General features: G+C 44.1%; 1 protein-coding gene across 1 annotated transcript in view; it reads left to right on the forward strand.

The window, feature by feature from the left end:
• The window catches only part of LOC129827616 (X-linked interleukin-1 receptor accessory protein-like 2), a 471,721-nt gene that overhangs the window by 264,017 nt on the left and 192,952 nt on the right, over window positions 1-14,752 (forward strand). Inside the window, exons 4-5 of the mRNA XM_055888620.1 lie at window positions 642-828; window positions 1,056-1,209. Coding sequence (XP_055744595.1) covers window positions 642-828; window positions 1,056-1,209 — 341 coding nt within the window. The remainder of the gene's footprint in view (window positions 1-641; window positions 829-1,055; window positions 1,210-14,752) is intronic.

A 14,752-nucleotide genomic window follows, 5' to 3' on the forward strand; every position in this document is an offset into this window, starting at 1 on the left:
TGTCCAAGTATAAAACCAGCTAAATGTTTCATGCTGAAAAGTTAAATCTTGGCATTAAACAGGCTGAACTTGCTAGCGGAAGTTCAGGGTGCCTTAGTGTTTGAGAGGCTGACACACAATGCCACTGGAGGGCAATCCCATGCTTGAAAGCCCTCATGCATTTTCAATGGGAACCTAGTGTAGTAGCCATGGCAGTAGCTATGTGTTGAGTTAGGGGTCATGTGCCCTGACACAGGCCTCCCTGAAGGAGACTTGTACTTCTCACTGGTGCCTGCCTAGTGCAATGATATGCAAATTCATTCCCCATACAGTATGTGCTCCTGCCACTTCAGGGGGAGCCGCATCTCTTTACTAATTGAAGCATTTTGAAATATTCCATTCCGATATCCTCCATGTTCAAACTGCCTATTGTTCTTGATGTTGTTGGCAGAAAAAAAATTAAAAGTTGCCCCACTTTACATCATCACAGGCAGGCAGGGAGGCATTGATGAAATTAATGGCAGAGTTTAAGAGCTCTGCTAGTTCACAGATGAAACCCCGTGGAGAAATCGATGTGTGCTTTTGTGTGTTTGTGATAACTGTTGGCTAGAGGTGAACTTGGGGAGACATAAAGCCTCCTGTGTTGTGTTCCCTGCCTGCAGAAACTCCACCTACTGCATGAAGGTGTCCATGTCCTTGGCGGTAGAGGAGAACGACGAGGGCCTGTGCTTCAACAGTAAAATACGTCACCTGGAGAAAGCCGAGATCACTAAGAGCAAGATGATCAACTGCCCAGACATCGAGGATTACCTCGCCCCTTACAAGCAGCCCCAGATGACCTGGTATAAGGTAACGAATCACTCTTATTCTCAGAAACGTTGTATAGTCTTTGTGTATGAACCCAAGGAGATTAGCCCTGATCCACTAATGGGTATCTAAATAAACGTAATTAAACGTAACATAGTGAATCGGTAGTTAATGACTGTGCGTTGGATCAAAAGATATGGAACAAGATGAAACTGACGCGGTATAACACTGTGGTGATGGTGTGATGTTAATGTGACCTGTCTGTCTAGGAGTGTGAGAAGAGGACGTGGCGGAGCTCCATCATGGTGAACATCACCAACATCTGGTTTCCTGAGGTGCAGGAGGACGACGGCGGAAACTACACCTGTGAGCTCAAGTATGGCAGCCGGGTGGTGAGGAGGACCACGGAGCTCAAAGTCACAGGTAAGCCCCCCATGTCGTGTGTGTGTGTGCGTGTGTGTTTGGGTGTGCATAATGCGTGTGTGTGCGTGCGTGGGTGTGTTTGTGTGCGTGCGTGTTTGGATGTGTCTGGTTACAGTGTGAATGTGTTGTATATTGTTATGTGCATGTGTGTATTGTATGTGCACAGTTCCAAAAACAGTTTGACAGCTGGCCACGATTTGCATCTGAAATCAGCTGCAGTGAGCGGAAAGGTTTAACTTTTGCACTCTTACACTTAATATTCTGAAGTCCCTTCCTCTCAAGGTTTGGTAGTTCAGTGATAAAACACTCAGCCGGATGCACTGCGGAGACACACCATTTATCACCGTAGCATAGTGGGGTATCACTGTGTATCTGTGATGCATCAGCCCTCAGTGTAAACGCTGGCATCCACTGTGACGTGAGATGGATTTATTTATTCACATTCTGGGCTTGTGCCTCCTCCGCTGCCTCTGTCATGCAGCAGGCAGTCAGGCAGCCTGGGATTCCAGGCCAGTGAGTCTGACCCTTGGGGTGTGTGCTGGGTCCCGACTGCAGGAAAAGCAGCTGCCAACTGCAGTGTGAAATCAACCCCCAAGCTCATTCACCCTGCCTGCCTGCCTAGCCCCACTCTGAAACAGAGCCAATCCGCTGGAGCCTCAGGACTGCAATAGGCAGGCAGCTCTCTCTGAGTCTGACTCTAGCTACTCTATAAACAGGACATAAACACATGGAAACTACACACAACCGTTCCAGAAATGGAACTGAAACAGATAGTAGCCTATACTAGACCATACAGAATGATAGACAGTCCTATCACCATTTATTTAAGATACTCTTTGAAGAGGTAGGGTTTCAGGTGCTTTCGGAAGATGGGCAAGGACTCTGTCCTAGCTTCAGGGGGAAGCTGGTTCCACCATTGGGGTGCCAGAACAGATAAGAGCTTGGACTGGGCTGAGCGGGATCTGCCCTCCCAAAGGGGTGGGAGGGCCAAGAGACCACAAGTGGCAGAACTGAGTGCTCAGGTTGGGGTGTAGGGTTTGAGCATAACCTGAAAGTAGGGAGGGTGTCACGCCCTGGCCTTAGTATTATTTGTTTTCTTTATTATTTTAGTTAGGTCAGGGTGTGACATGGGGTATGTGTGTGTTTGGGGTATTATATGGTAGAGGGGGTGTTGGTGGTAGTGTATGGGTTTGTGTTGAGTGTATGTATCTAGCTGTGTCTATGTTGTGTGGAGTTTTCTAGGAAAGTCTATGGTTGCCTGAATGGGTTCTCAATTAGAGACAGCTGGTTTCTGTTGTCTCTAATTGGGAACCATATTTAAGGCGATCATAGGCTTTAGCTGTTTGTGGGTCATTGTATATGTCGTACGTAAGTAGTGTGTGTGCACTTGCGTTTTAAGTTTCACGATTGTTTGTTGTTTTTGTTAGTTGGTATAAGTGTTACGTGTTCATCTTCGTCGTTGAAATAAAGAGAAGATGTATTCGAGTCATGTTGCGCCTTGGTCCTCTCTTTCACGTCAACACGATCGTGACAGAGGGGCAGTTCCTCTTGCTGTTCCGTAGGTAAGCACCATGGTCTTGTAGTGGATGCGAGCTTAGACTGGAAGCCAGTTGAGTGTGTGGAGGAGCAGGGTGACATGAGAGAACCTGGGAAGGTTGAAAACCAGGCTGGCTGCAGCATTCTGGATAAGTTGCAGGGGTTTGATGGCACAAGCGGGGAGCCCAGCCAACAGCGAGTTGAAGTAGTCCAGACAGGAGATGCCATTAGGACTTGCGCCACATTCTGTGTAAGGTAGGGTCGTACGTTACGGATGTTGTCGAGCATAAGCCTGCAGGAGTGAGTCACTGCTTTGATGTTTACTGAGAACAACAGGGTGTTGTCCAGGGTCACGCCAAGGTTTTTTACACTCTGGGACGGCGACACTGTGGAGTTGTCAACCGTGATGGAGAGGTCTTTGAGCGGGCAGGCCTTCCCGGGGAGGAAGAGCAGCTCTTTCTTGTCGAGCATGTTACTTGAGGTGGAGGGCCGACATCCAAGCTGAGATATCTGCCAGGCAAGCAGAGATGCATGTCGCCACCTGGTTGTCAGAAGGGGGGAAGGAGAGAAGTAGTTGAGTTTCATCTGCATAGCAATGGTAGGAGAGACCATGTGAGGATATGACAGAGTCGAGTGACTTGGTATATAGAGAGAAAAGGAGAGAGCCTAGAATCGAGCCCTGGGGGACACCAGTAGTGAGAGTACGTGGTGTAGACACAGATCCTATCCATGTCACCTGGTAGGAACGGCCTGCCAGGTAGGATGCAATCCAAAACGCCCAGCCCTGAGAGGGTGTAGAGGAGGAGCTGATGGTTCACAATGTCGAAGGCAGGGGATCGATCTAGGAGGATGAGAACAGAGGAGAGAGAGTCAGCTTTGGCAGTGCGGAGAGCCTCTGTGACACAGAGAATAGCAGTCTCGGTTGAGTGACCCATTTTGAAGCCTGACTGGTTAGGGTGAAGAAGATTTTCCTTGGAGAGATAACGAAAGAGTTAATCAGTGACAGCACACTCAAGTGTTTTTGAAAGAAAAGAAAGATGAGATACAGGTCTATAGTTTCTGACGTCAAATGAGTCGAGTGTTGGTTTCTTGAGGAGGGGAGCGACCGTTTTGAAGTCAGAGGGAACACAGCCGATGGTCAGAGATTAGTTGATGAGGGAAGTGAGGAATGGGAGAACGTCTCCAGAGATGGTCTGGGAGGAGGGGATGGGGTCAAGCCGGCAGATTGTCGGGCGGCCAGACCTCAATAGTCACAGGATTTTATCTGGAGAGGGAGGGGAGAACGAGGTCAAGGTGTAGGTGTAGGGTAGTTCTGAGTGATTGAGGAGCGGATGTCGGCAACCTTCTTTTCAAAGTGGTGTATTCCCACCAAAATCCCTGAACTCCCATTCATTATTTGTCTGTCCCAGTAAAATGTTTCATGTGCTATAATTCAGTCATTATATGATGGATTAAAAACAATTCTTAAAGTTTGGGGTGTCTTCATCCATTTTACAACTATTGCATTTATTAGAACCTTAACAATTTTGATAACCGTTGCTACACACACACAAATTATTTTACGTGCAATTCAAAGACCGAAACAGTACTGTGCTTCACTAAACAACAGTATTCAACGAACTACCATTACAAAGCCACAACAAAGGCGGTAGCAGCAAGCTAACGTGATCTGCTAAGCTGAAAGACATCTGCTTCAGTGAGATGTGAATTGGCAGGGAGAATATGATGCTTGTCTTGTCAGTTAACTGAGCCATTGTTTGTTCACTCACTCACATGCCCTTCTGCTAAGCTAAGCACTAGGCGTGCATGAGTGGTGTAATGTTGAGGCTGGATTCCACATGGTTTACAAGCTGCCTGGGGAGTTGACCTGTTGGATCAAATGCCATGTTAGGGTGCTGCTGGTTGGGTGGTGAGCCGAGTCAGGGTCAGACAAGGCCCGCGTTAGTTAGCTTCAAGCACACAGAGATGTCACTCAGGACACTTAGGCTTCTAGGGGGCAGGGGGCTCATCCTTGGTCTCAATTCCACTGCCCCTCCACCCTTAAAGAGCATTGCCCCTGTGTCCTGTTTGGTTATAGGTTTAAGTGAAACAGAGGAGTTGCACTGTGGGTAAAATATAGCTACCGTAGACTCAGTGACGAGGCTGTTGGGGATGTTGGGAGACACTTGGATAATAATATGTTAAAATACTTGCAGACTAGCTTAGAGAAGGAATATAAATGGTGTTGCTAGCCATTTATAGCAGAGAAGGGAACATGCCCCGATCCACATCAGCGGGACTGCAGTAGCGAGAGTTAGCAGTTGTAAGTTCCTCGACGTCCACATCACGGAGGACTTGACATGGACCAACAACACCAAGACTCTTGTCAAGAGGGCGCAACAGCGTTGCTACTTCCTAAGGCGACCGAAGACATTTGGTATGCTACCCCGGGTCCTCTCCAAATACTGCCGCTGCACCATAGAGAGCATCCTGACCGGTTGCATCATGACCTGATATGGGAATTGCGCTGTCCACGACCACAAGTCCCACCAGCATGTGGTGAAGACAGCCCAGTACATCACTGAGACCGTGCTTCCGTCCATCCAGGACATCTACTCGAAACGATGCCTGAGGAAGGCACGCAGCATCATCAAGGACCCCACACACCCCAGCCTCGAATTGTTTACTCCCTTACCGTCGGGCAGATGGTATTGGAGCATGATGTCTGATACCAACAAGCTCATAGACAGTTTCTATCTACAAGCCATCAGACTGCTCAATAATTGAACTGGACTGATCACCTGCACTGACACTCTGCACCTTTGCACACATGCACTCACTCACGCACACACCCACACTGATACACAATCACACACACACACACACAAATACACACGCGCGCACACACACACACACATATACACACATATACAAATAAACTTGCCCCCCCTTCCCCAAAATACGTCTAAATATTGGACTAAAATTGTGCCTTCCTGTATTATACTTATGCTAAAATATTTATTCTATTCTACTGAGCCATTTACTTTATGTTCGTATTCTTATCTTTATTATTTGTTATTGTTGTTGCATTGTTGAGAAGGAACCTGCAGCAAGCATTTCATTGGACGGTGTATGCCATGTGTATCCCATACATGCGACTAATAAAACTGACTTAAAACTTGAAATGAGGCAACAACAAGGCCTTGGAGGAGCTTGTAGGGCCAATCTGCTCCTGAATAGCCTGCAGTTTAGTAGTGGTACAGTACACTAGTAAATCAGAATGGAGGGGAGGATAAGCCTTGGCAAAGGCTCAGATTTGTGCCCAAAAACCACCATGACCAAAAAAAGCCTCTTCTCTTCCTCCACAGCCAGCAACCTGGTCATAAATATTTTAAAATGCATTTCAAAGTAAAATGCCTCTCATGAAAGAACATTGCGTTCAGGCTAAATTTAACAGTCATTGCTGTCACTGTGAGAAGCGAGTTGCCACGGTCATGCATCTCCGAACCTCATTGGAATATTGTAACACTTTCCACAGCCAGTTAAGTCAACATTGAGAAAGATGATGGGCCATGCACATCCTGACCCTCTCTCCCCCTCTCTCTTCCTCTCTCTCTCCCTCACTCCCTCTCCTCCTCTCTCTCTCCCTCGCTCCCTCTTCCCCTCTCTCTCTCTCTCTCCCTCGCTCCCTCTTCCTCTCTCCCCCTCACTCACTCACTCACTCACTCTCTCTCCCTCTCTCTCCCTCTCTCTCTCTCTCTCTCTCCCCCTCTCTCTCTCTCCCTCTCTTCTTCTCTCCTGCCTTATCAGCTAGGCCTGTCAGTTCTGCCTCCATACTCCAGCCTCTCGGTTACCTTCTTACCCATGTGGAAACCCCATGACCTGTTTATTTTATTCTCATAACTCATCATGAAATTGGATGTGTTCACATGGGCTTTGTCCTGCTATTTCCCCAGATCAGTGTGACCAATTTCTCTTTTCTTAGGTGGAGAGAAATTGTGAAAAATAAAAAGTATATTTGTGTTCTTTTGGAGGCGAAATATGAGTGCACTCATTCAGGAAACATGTTAGAGTAAAGAGCAGTTTAGTCCAGCAGATAGAATTGCTACTTCTCAAAACATAGGCCAGGGGTGTAATACTAGGTGGTTTTCTGACAACAGGAAACTATGTGCATCAGAGAGAGTATGATTTTTGACCAATGTGTCACGTGCACAAGTACAGTACATATCAATGTAGCACACAAAAAAACATAAGGTAGAACAAACACAAGATAAATAAAAAGAACACGAGAAAGTAAGAAGCTACTGTATATACAGGGTCAGTTCCAATACAATATTTACAATGTGCAGGAATACTGAAGTAATAGATGTACTGTTGAAGTCGGAAGTTTACATACACTTAGGTTGGAGTCATTAAAACTCATTTTTCAACCACTCCACACATTTCTTGTTAACAAACTATAGTTTTGGCAATTGTTTACAGACAGATTATTTCACTTATAATTCACTGTATCACAATTCCAGTGGGTCAGAAGTTTACATACACTAAGTTGACCCTGCCTTTAAACGGCTTGGAAAATTCCAGAAAATGATGTCATGGCTTTAGAAGCTTCTGATAGGCTAATTGACATAATTTGAGTCAATTGGAGGTGTACCTGTGGATGTATTTCAAGGCCTACCTTCAAACTTGACATCATGGGAAAATCATGATGTTTGACCCAACATTTGACCCAAGTTAAACAATTTAAAGGCAATGCTACCAAATACTAATTGAGTGTATATAAACTTCTGACCCACTGGGAATGTGATGAAAGAAATAAAATCTGAAATAAATCCTTCTCTCTACTATTCTGACATTTCACATTCTTAAAATAAAGTGGTGATCCTTACTGACCTAAGACAGGGATTTTTTTTTTTTTTAACCCCTTTTCTCCCCAATTTTCGTGGTATCCAATCGCTAGTAATTACTATCTTGTCTCATCGCTACAACTCCCGTACGGGCTCGGGAGAGACGAAGGTCGAAAAAGACAGGGAATTTTTACTAGGATTAAATGTCGGGAATTGTGTAAAACTGAGTTTAAATGTATTTGGCTAAGGTGTATGTAAACTTCCAACTTCAACTGTATCTTAGAGGTTTACATAGGGGAGGGGATAGGAGGAGGAGAAAGAGGAGGAGGGGAGAGGAACAGGAGGGGAGGGCAGGGCAGGTGAGGGACAGGAGGAGGAGAGCAGAGAGACAGAAGGAGGAGAGGGGAGATGGACAGGAGGAGGAGAAGGGAGGGAAGGGGGAGGAGAGGGCAGAGACAGGAGAGAAACAGGAGGGGGAGAGGGACAGGTGGAGGAGAGGACAGGAGGAGGAGAAGGAGGAGGAGAGGAACAGGAGTAGGAGAGGGACAGGAGGAGGAGAGAAGGACAGGAGGAGGAGGATAAAGTTACAGAAGCAGGAGAGAAAAACGAGGGAGGAGAGGCGAGAGACAGGAGGAGGAGAGGAGAGGAGGAGGAGAGAGAGGGACAGAAGGAGGAGAGGAGAGAAGAGGAGCGGGGAGGACATGAAGAGGAGAAGACAGGAGGAGAGGAGTGTGTGATAATGAGCTAAAGGGAAAAAGCAAGATGTTTAGCCTGTCACTAGGCACCAGCATCTTGAGGCTGTTGCATAGACTCATATTGAGTCAATATTAACACTGTTGGCCAATACCTTATAGAATCTCAAGTTTACTCATCAATATACTGTAGTGCTATAAAAGCACTTCTATACTGGAGGCACCTCTTCTAAAAGATGTCTCATATGCATGAGTGTCAGCTGAGGTGACCGTGGAAGTTGAAGTGAGCTCTCATTGTCTGTGTTAATGGCTCCAATGAACCTGGTATAGAAAGTTATCAGAGACCTCTATCCGTGTCAGGAGACATGTATTTTTTGGAGGTGAGTTGATACCCAGTGATTACTGATGGAAGCAGAACAGTGGGGACTCTTCGATTTGATTCACTCAGTGAGTTGGAAAATTAGAAGCATGAAAAGGCTCATTTGTTCATTGACAGGAAACACTGAGTCACTGGTCAAGCTAATTGCATTATATCACCTAGAGATGTTTCCTTCTGAGAATAGATTGGGTTTTTTCCACTTTTACTCTCAAAAGATCATCTTAGGTGAGAAACAGAGCAGATATGTAAATCTGTTTACACATATCTATTCAGCTGTAAGAGTGTTCCCAGCAAACCAAATCAGTTCTGTGAAAGTTCCCAGAACATTTGTTAGGTTTCGGGAAGTGTTCTGTAACACAACAACTGTCCACAACAACTGTCCAACAACTGTCCATACTGTAACGCAACAACTGTCCAGGTGTGCTGAAGATTATACAATATTTGTATACAATTATGTTTCAAGAACATTCCCAGAACAAATGTTGTCTGTTTTTTTATTTGGAAACCTAATGAGAACGTTTAGGGAATGTTATGTGGTGCTTTTTATAGATGTTGTGCACAACATTTTGGTCAGTGTGGTGGCCAAACCCACCACTGGTGTGCATGGTCAAAGACAGGGTTGCTGGCCCATGTTGACTCCAATGCTTCCCACGCTGTCAAGTTGGCTGGTAGTGGATCTCTACTCGGAATAGCTTGTTCCATCTCATTCCACAGATGCTCGATTGGATTGAGATCTGGTGACTGGGCAGGCCACTGCAGTAAGCTGAATGTACTGTCATGTTCGTGGAACCATTCCTGGACAATCCTAGCCTTGTGGCATGAGGCGTTATCCTGCTGAAATAATCAATTTGCAGATGGATACACTGCTGCCATGAAGGGATGCACCTGATTGGCAATGCTGTTCAGAAATCCTGTGGCATTCAAACATTGCTCCACTTTTATCAAGGGGCCCAATGTGTTCCATGAAACGCACCCCAATCCATCACACCACCACTACCAGCCTGCTATGTTGACGCGAGTCATGGGATGATGGATGCATGTACTCATATGGTTTTCTCCATACCCTAGTCCTTTCCAGTGTTTTCATTCCTTAGCCCACTGCAACCACATTTTTTTGTTTTTTTACTGAATGAAGTGGAACTCCGTAAGGTTGTCGGCTGCCATACCTCATTCGTGTCAAGGTACGACGAGCCTTGCATTCTTTTATGGGTCTTTGGGCACCAATGTTGTACTGGACTGTCAGTTGACTAACTGTAGCCCGTCTGTTGCTCTTCACAATTTGTCAGCCTTCTTTGTCCCCTTTCATCAATGACCCGTTTTCTACCCCTGGCCTGCCGTTGGCTGGATGTCCTTTGGGTGGTGGACCATTCTTGATACACACAGGAATCTGTTGATCATGAAAAACCCAGCAGCGTTGCAGTTCTTGACACACTCAAACCAGTGCACCTGGCACCTACTACCGTACCCCGTTCAAAACCACTTAAATATTTTGTCTTGCCCATTCACCCTCTGAATGGCACACAAACACAATCAATGTCTCACTTGTCTCAAGGCTTACAAATCCTTATTTAACCTGTCTCCTTCCCTTCATCTACTCTGATTGAATTGGATTTAACAAGTGACATCAATAAGGCATCATAGCTTTCACCTGGATTCACCTGGTCTCTCTGTGTCATGGAAAGAGCAGGTGTTCATAATGTTTTGTACGCTCAGTGTATATAATAGTGTGTGTGAATCTAATGTGGCGTTGTGACTTGAGAATGCACCATATTTAAAATAGCACTATATAAACCACCATAAACCACTACTGTGTTTTGAATCCAGGAGCCAACATATTGTTTTTGAACACCAGGAAAGTGACTAGAATTTGGCATGGTGGAGCCTCAGCCTTGGATCCCTCCTGCTTCAATTTCTCCTCCTCTTTTAGTTTTCTTTTTCATTAGAATTCACCGTGTCAAGGTAAGCAGAAAGAAAGGCCCAGTCACAGTTGATCTGCTGTCAGTTCTAATAAAGACAGCATTATTAAAAAGGGGGCCCTTTAATATTATTGACTAATAGTTTAGTAATGAAATCAGTATTAATAGATCATTACCATTCATAGTGGTCCACTCAGGGATTATTGGTTAATCAATACACCCTAATTGTAGCCTCAGTATTGCTTGGCTGGTGTTGCCAGCGACCTGGTGGTTGACTTCAAGCTTTTAAACAGCACATTGGCATTGATTTTAAGTCTATATTACTTAGCATGACAATGTGGTGAATTAGAGCTCTGTCATCTTCAGCGCTGCTCTGCTCTCCTTACATTGTAGGTGCGTTGGATGAGCTTGCTGCCCTGAATATCATTATGGAAGCTTCACTTACATGAACTTTGGCATCTCTTGTTTTTGTATGGTGTGGTCTTGCATGTGTTCACTTTTTTTTACTTGAAAAGACGGTTTCCTTTGTAAATCTGCCGGATTCACAGTATATTGCATGATGTAAGCTATTTTACGGTTCGGTATTAGACATCTTGTTCAAATTGCGTTTTTGACGTTAAAATCCACTTTAGATATGGCTCTTGATTTTTTACTGTGACTCAGTGAACAGTTAAATATTTTTGAAATAAAATCATTCCTCTGGTCGAAACTGTGGTAGACTAGTGCTTGTTTTATATCGATTAATTCTCTATCGATTGTCACAATTCACTGACCCTGTTATTACCTTCGACTGTAACCACAGATCCCCCAAACAGGCACCATGGGAGCTGACTCTCTTTTCTCTTCCCGTCCTATTGCTTCAGAGTGTAACAGAGCATAGCCTTATGTCTCCCTGCCTCCCTCCCTTCCTGCTTGCTGTACAGACAGACACAGACAGCAAGCTCTGACAGCTTTATTCCACACCCCCTTATTCAGTGGCCGTCTTAGCATGTAAATCTTGGTGGGGCAAACTCTATTTTTCTTTTTAGATGCATGCCAACAAAGCCACTACAAAACACTAAACAATACATTAATTGCACTCTAATGGTGACATTTACTGCCTTTAAAAAAAAAAAGCTGACATGGTTGACTTACTTAAACAAATGTTAATTCTACTGACAATTGAGATGTACAAACTATGGCAGAAGGGGACGACGAGCAGATAAGAGGCAATCCATAATTTCGATTAAGACATTAACGAACAAGCTTGGACGGACAAAGTCAATATAACTATTGGTTGAGCACTTTTGACATGTACAGCAACATAATTCAGAACATAGACCGTTCTTACGGTGTTCTCCCTGTACACCAAGTCAGAACCATAGGCTAAATAAAGGGGCATATAAGCAGACAATGAAAGCTATTACAATATTCAATGATAACACTTACGAACAGCTTACTACACCACATACACTTAGTATTAATTTCTTAGCTACAGTATACATATATCCCTGGCATATTACATAATTTATGCAGCAGCATACAAGACATGTTTGGACTCACCTTGTTGTGCTGTGGAAGGAGGCGCGGTGGTCCTTTGTGGGCAAATTATGTCATCAAACTTTGTCATCAAAGTCTGTCATTCTCTGGATTTATAGTGCTTTCAAGACAACAGGGAGCTCAGAAAAAAACAAGGTTGGACCATGACGTCAGTGATCTTCAGGTCAAACCTCTAGAAAGATGCCTGAGTTCCCGATTTGGAATTCCGAGTTGGATGACCGTTCAAAACGTATTTTCCCAGTCGGAGCTCGTTTTTTTTTAGTTCCCAGTTGTCTTGAACTCACTGAAGTCTGAGATTTCCCAGTTCCGAGTTTACAGTTGTTTTGAACACGGCAGAAGTCATGCTGGATTGACAGCATGGCCAATGTATTAAACCTTTTCTGGCCCATCGTGTTGAATGTTTATACTTTTTAGCTTGGAAAAGAGACCCTTAAACCCAGACTTGGACCACACACCCACTCCACTGAATAGCAGGCTAGTGATTGCTTTGCAACGCTTGCTGTTAGCCACTGATTCCTTCCAAACCACTCATTGTTGAATTTGCAATTTCCAACTTGTTGTGTAATGTTTATGTCCAATGGCCGATGAGCAGCGATAGGTTTTATCTATCATTTCTCTTTATATGACAAGGATTGAAAAGGGATTTGCCAGTAGATTGTCAACTTGATTCATGATGATGACTGCTATGTAGCTTGCTAGCTAAGATTTTGAAAGCATGATGTTGACATGATCAGTCCAATCAAAGCTACTGTAGATATAATGTGATTTGATGTAATTTTTTCTGTGTCCAATGACCTTGAGCCTTCTTGGATTGGCACTTCTAATGTAACTCTATGACAGCACCTAAGGGGCTGTAATCTTCTAACTCTACCTGTAGATGTTGCAGTGACGTAGTGACCCCATGAGTGACAGAATACTGAGCCAATCACGGTGCAACTACCAACAACTACGCTCCGTATTTTTCACTGCCTGCCCCAACACCACAGAAAGCATTGAGCTAGGCTATAACACCTGCATTTTGGAGCTGCCTTACTCAAGAAATAAAAAAAACAGACCATGTTTGTTTGCGGCTTTATTAACACATTGTTTCTAAACTGCTATGTGACACATATTAATGCCAAAATAACATCACCTGCCTTGAATGGCGGGTCGCCACTGCCCTTACTTCTCCTCCACACACTAAGAGAAGAAGACAAAGTTATCTTTCTCTGCAGAGAACAATAACTCCAAAATCATAGCTGCTTTTTTATTATTTCCAAGAGATACTGCATGGAATAGGAAATACACCATGGTTTGTTCAACTTTGTACATTTTCACATCACAGATAAATTGTAAGCAGGGGTTGGAACCGAAATGATTTTCCAATCGTTTAGTTCTAAACAGAGCCATTCTTTTTTTTTTTTCGTTACACTGTTTGACCTGCAAAATAAAGTTCTGAACCCGTTTGAACCAAAAGAAAGTACTAGTTTATATCGTTCCTTTTTGTTCCTTTTTAAACCTCTGAAATCGAGATTAGCTTGACATTAAATTACTTCATCAATCAGTGCGGATAGAGCAGCTTGCTATGGAGAGGGCAAGCTGTAGTTGTTTTAGCCTAGACAGCTGATAGTACATGGGCGCTATCGGCTGCCTAGGCTATAGTTGTTTACATGCGCAATGGACAACCAAGTGTAGGACGAGATGCGACTTACATTTTGCAGGTGGGGAGAGAGCAAGAGAGGGTGGAGGCATAGCTTGAAGCGCTGGGCATCTTGTTATGAAATGCATTATCTGAATTAGGCCCACAGAATTATACCTACCAAGGAGCAGCTTCTATGGAGGAACTTTGAATGTCTTTGAACCTCCGAGAGTTGGAGCAGCTTGCAGAGAGCCACCAGAATTAAAATCTTTTAATGACCTTTTTGTAGATAATAAATCCAATGTGAAAGGTGTTAACTATAGTATCCGTAATTATCATTGAAAAAGTGAATCCATTCATCTATAATTAAAATATCTCCCTAATTTCTGAATCACGCTTGTAACATCAGAAGGCTACTGTAGCCTAAGCTTCAGAGGGGAGGGGCATGTTGCCTAGACACACACACACATAATTGGAAATATTTTCAGCTGGCAGGCAGACACTGGAATACGCTTCTGAGTGACAGAATGAGGGCTTTGGCATAGGCGCCTTGTTGCGTTTTTTTGTGAAACTGAAAATAATGCCTGGAACGTAAAATAACGTTATTAACCGGTTCCCATGTTTTTAAAATAATGGTTCTGTTCCGGAATAGTATAGATGACTTTTGTTCTGATTCTGTTCTTCGAAAAATATTGTTATTTTCCAGTTTTTCTGTTCTGTAAACCGGTTCCAATCCCTGGTTGTAAGTATTGTAAAACTTTATGGATCCAATGTAGCTAGGTTATTATCCAACAAAAACTGCAATTAACTTCTACTTCCTTTTAAGCATGGAAATGAATGTCAAGTTAAAGCCAGTCCATAGCCAAACAGGGCTATATTGGAACACTCGGAAATCCCAGAGAGGATATTTTTTGGCTGTCGGAGTAAGTAGGAATCCAGCCACACCGACACACTTTCCTGTGTTGTACTCATTTGTCACAGTGATGGAAGGCTAGTGCAGGCCCTGCTGCTGGTAGACTAATGTTCTGTGGTGCTGC

This window comes from Salvelinus fontinalis, chromosome 29 (assembly GCF_029448725.1).
Source record: "Salvelinus fontinalis isolate EN_2023a chromosome 29, ASM2944872v1, whole genome shotgun sequence".
In the NCBI taxonomy this organism is placed as follows: domain Eukaryota; kingdom Metazoa; phylum Chordata; class Actinopteri; order Salmoniformes; family Salmonidae; genus Salvelinus; species Salvelinus fontinalis.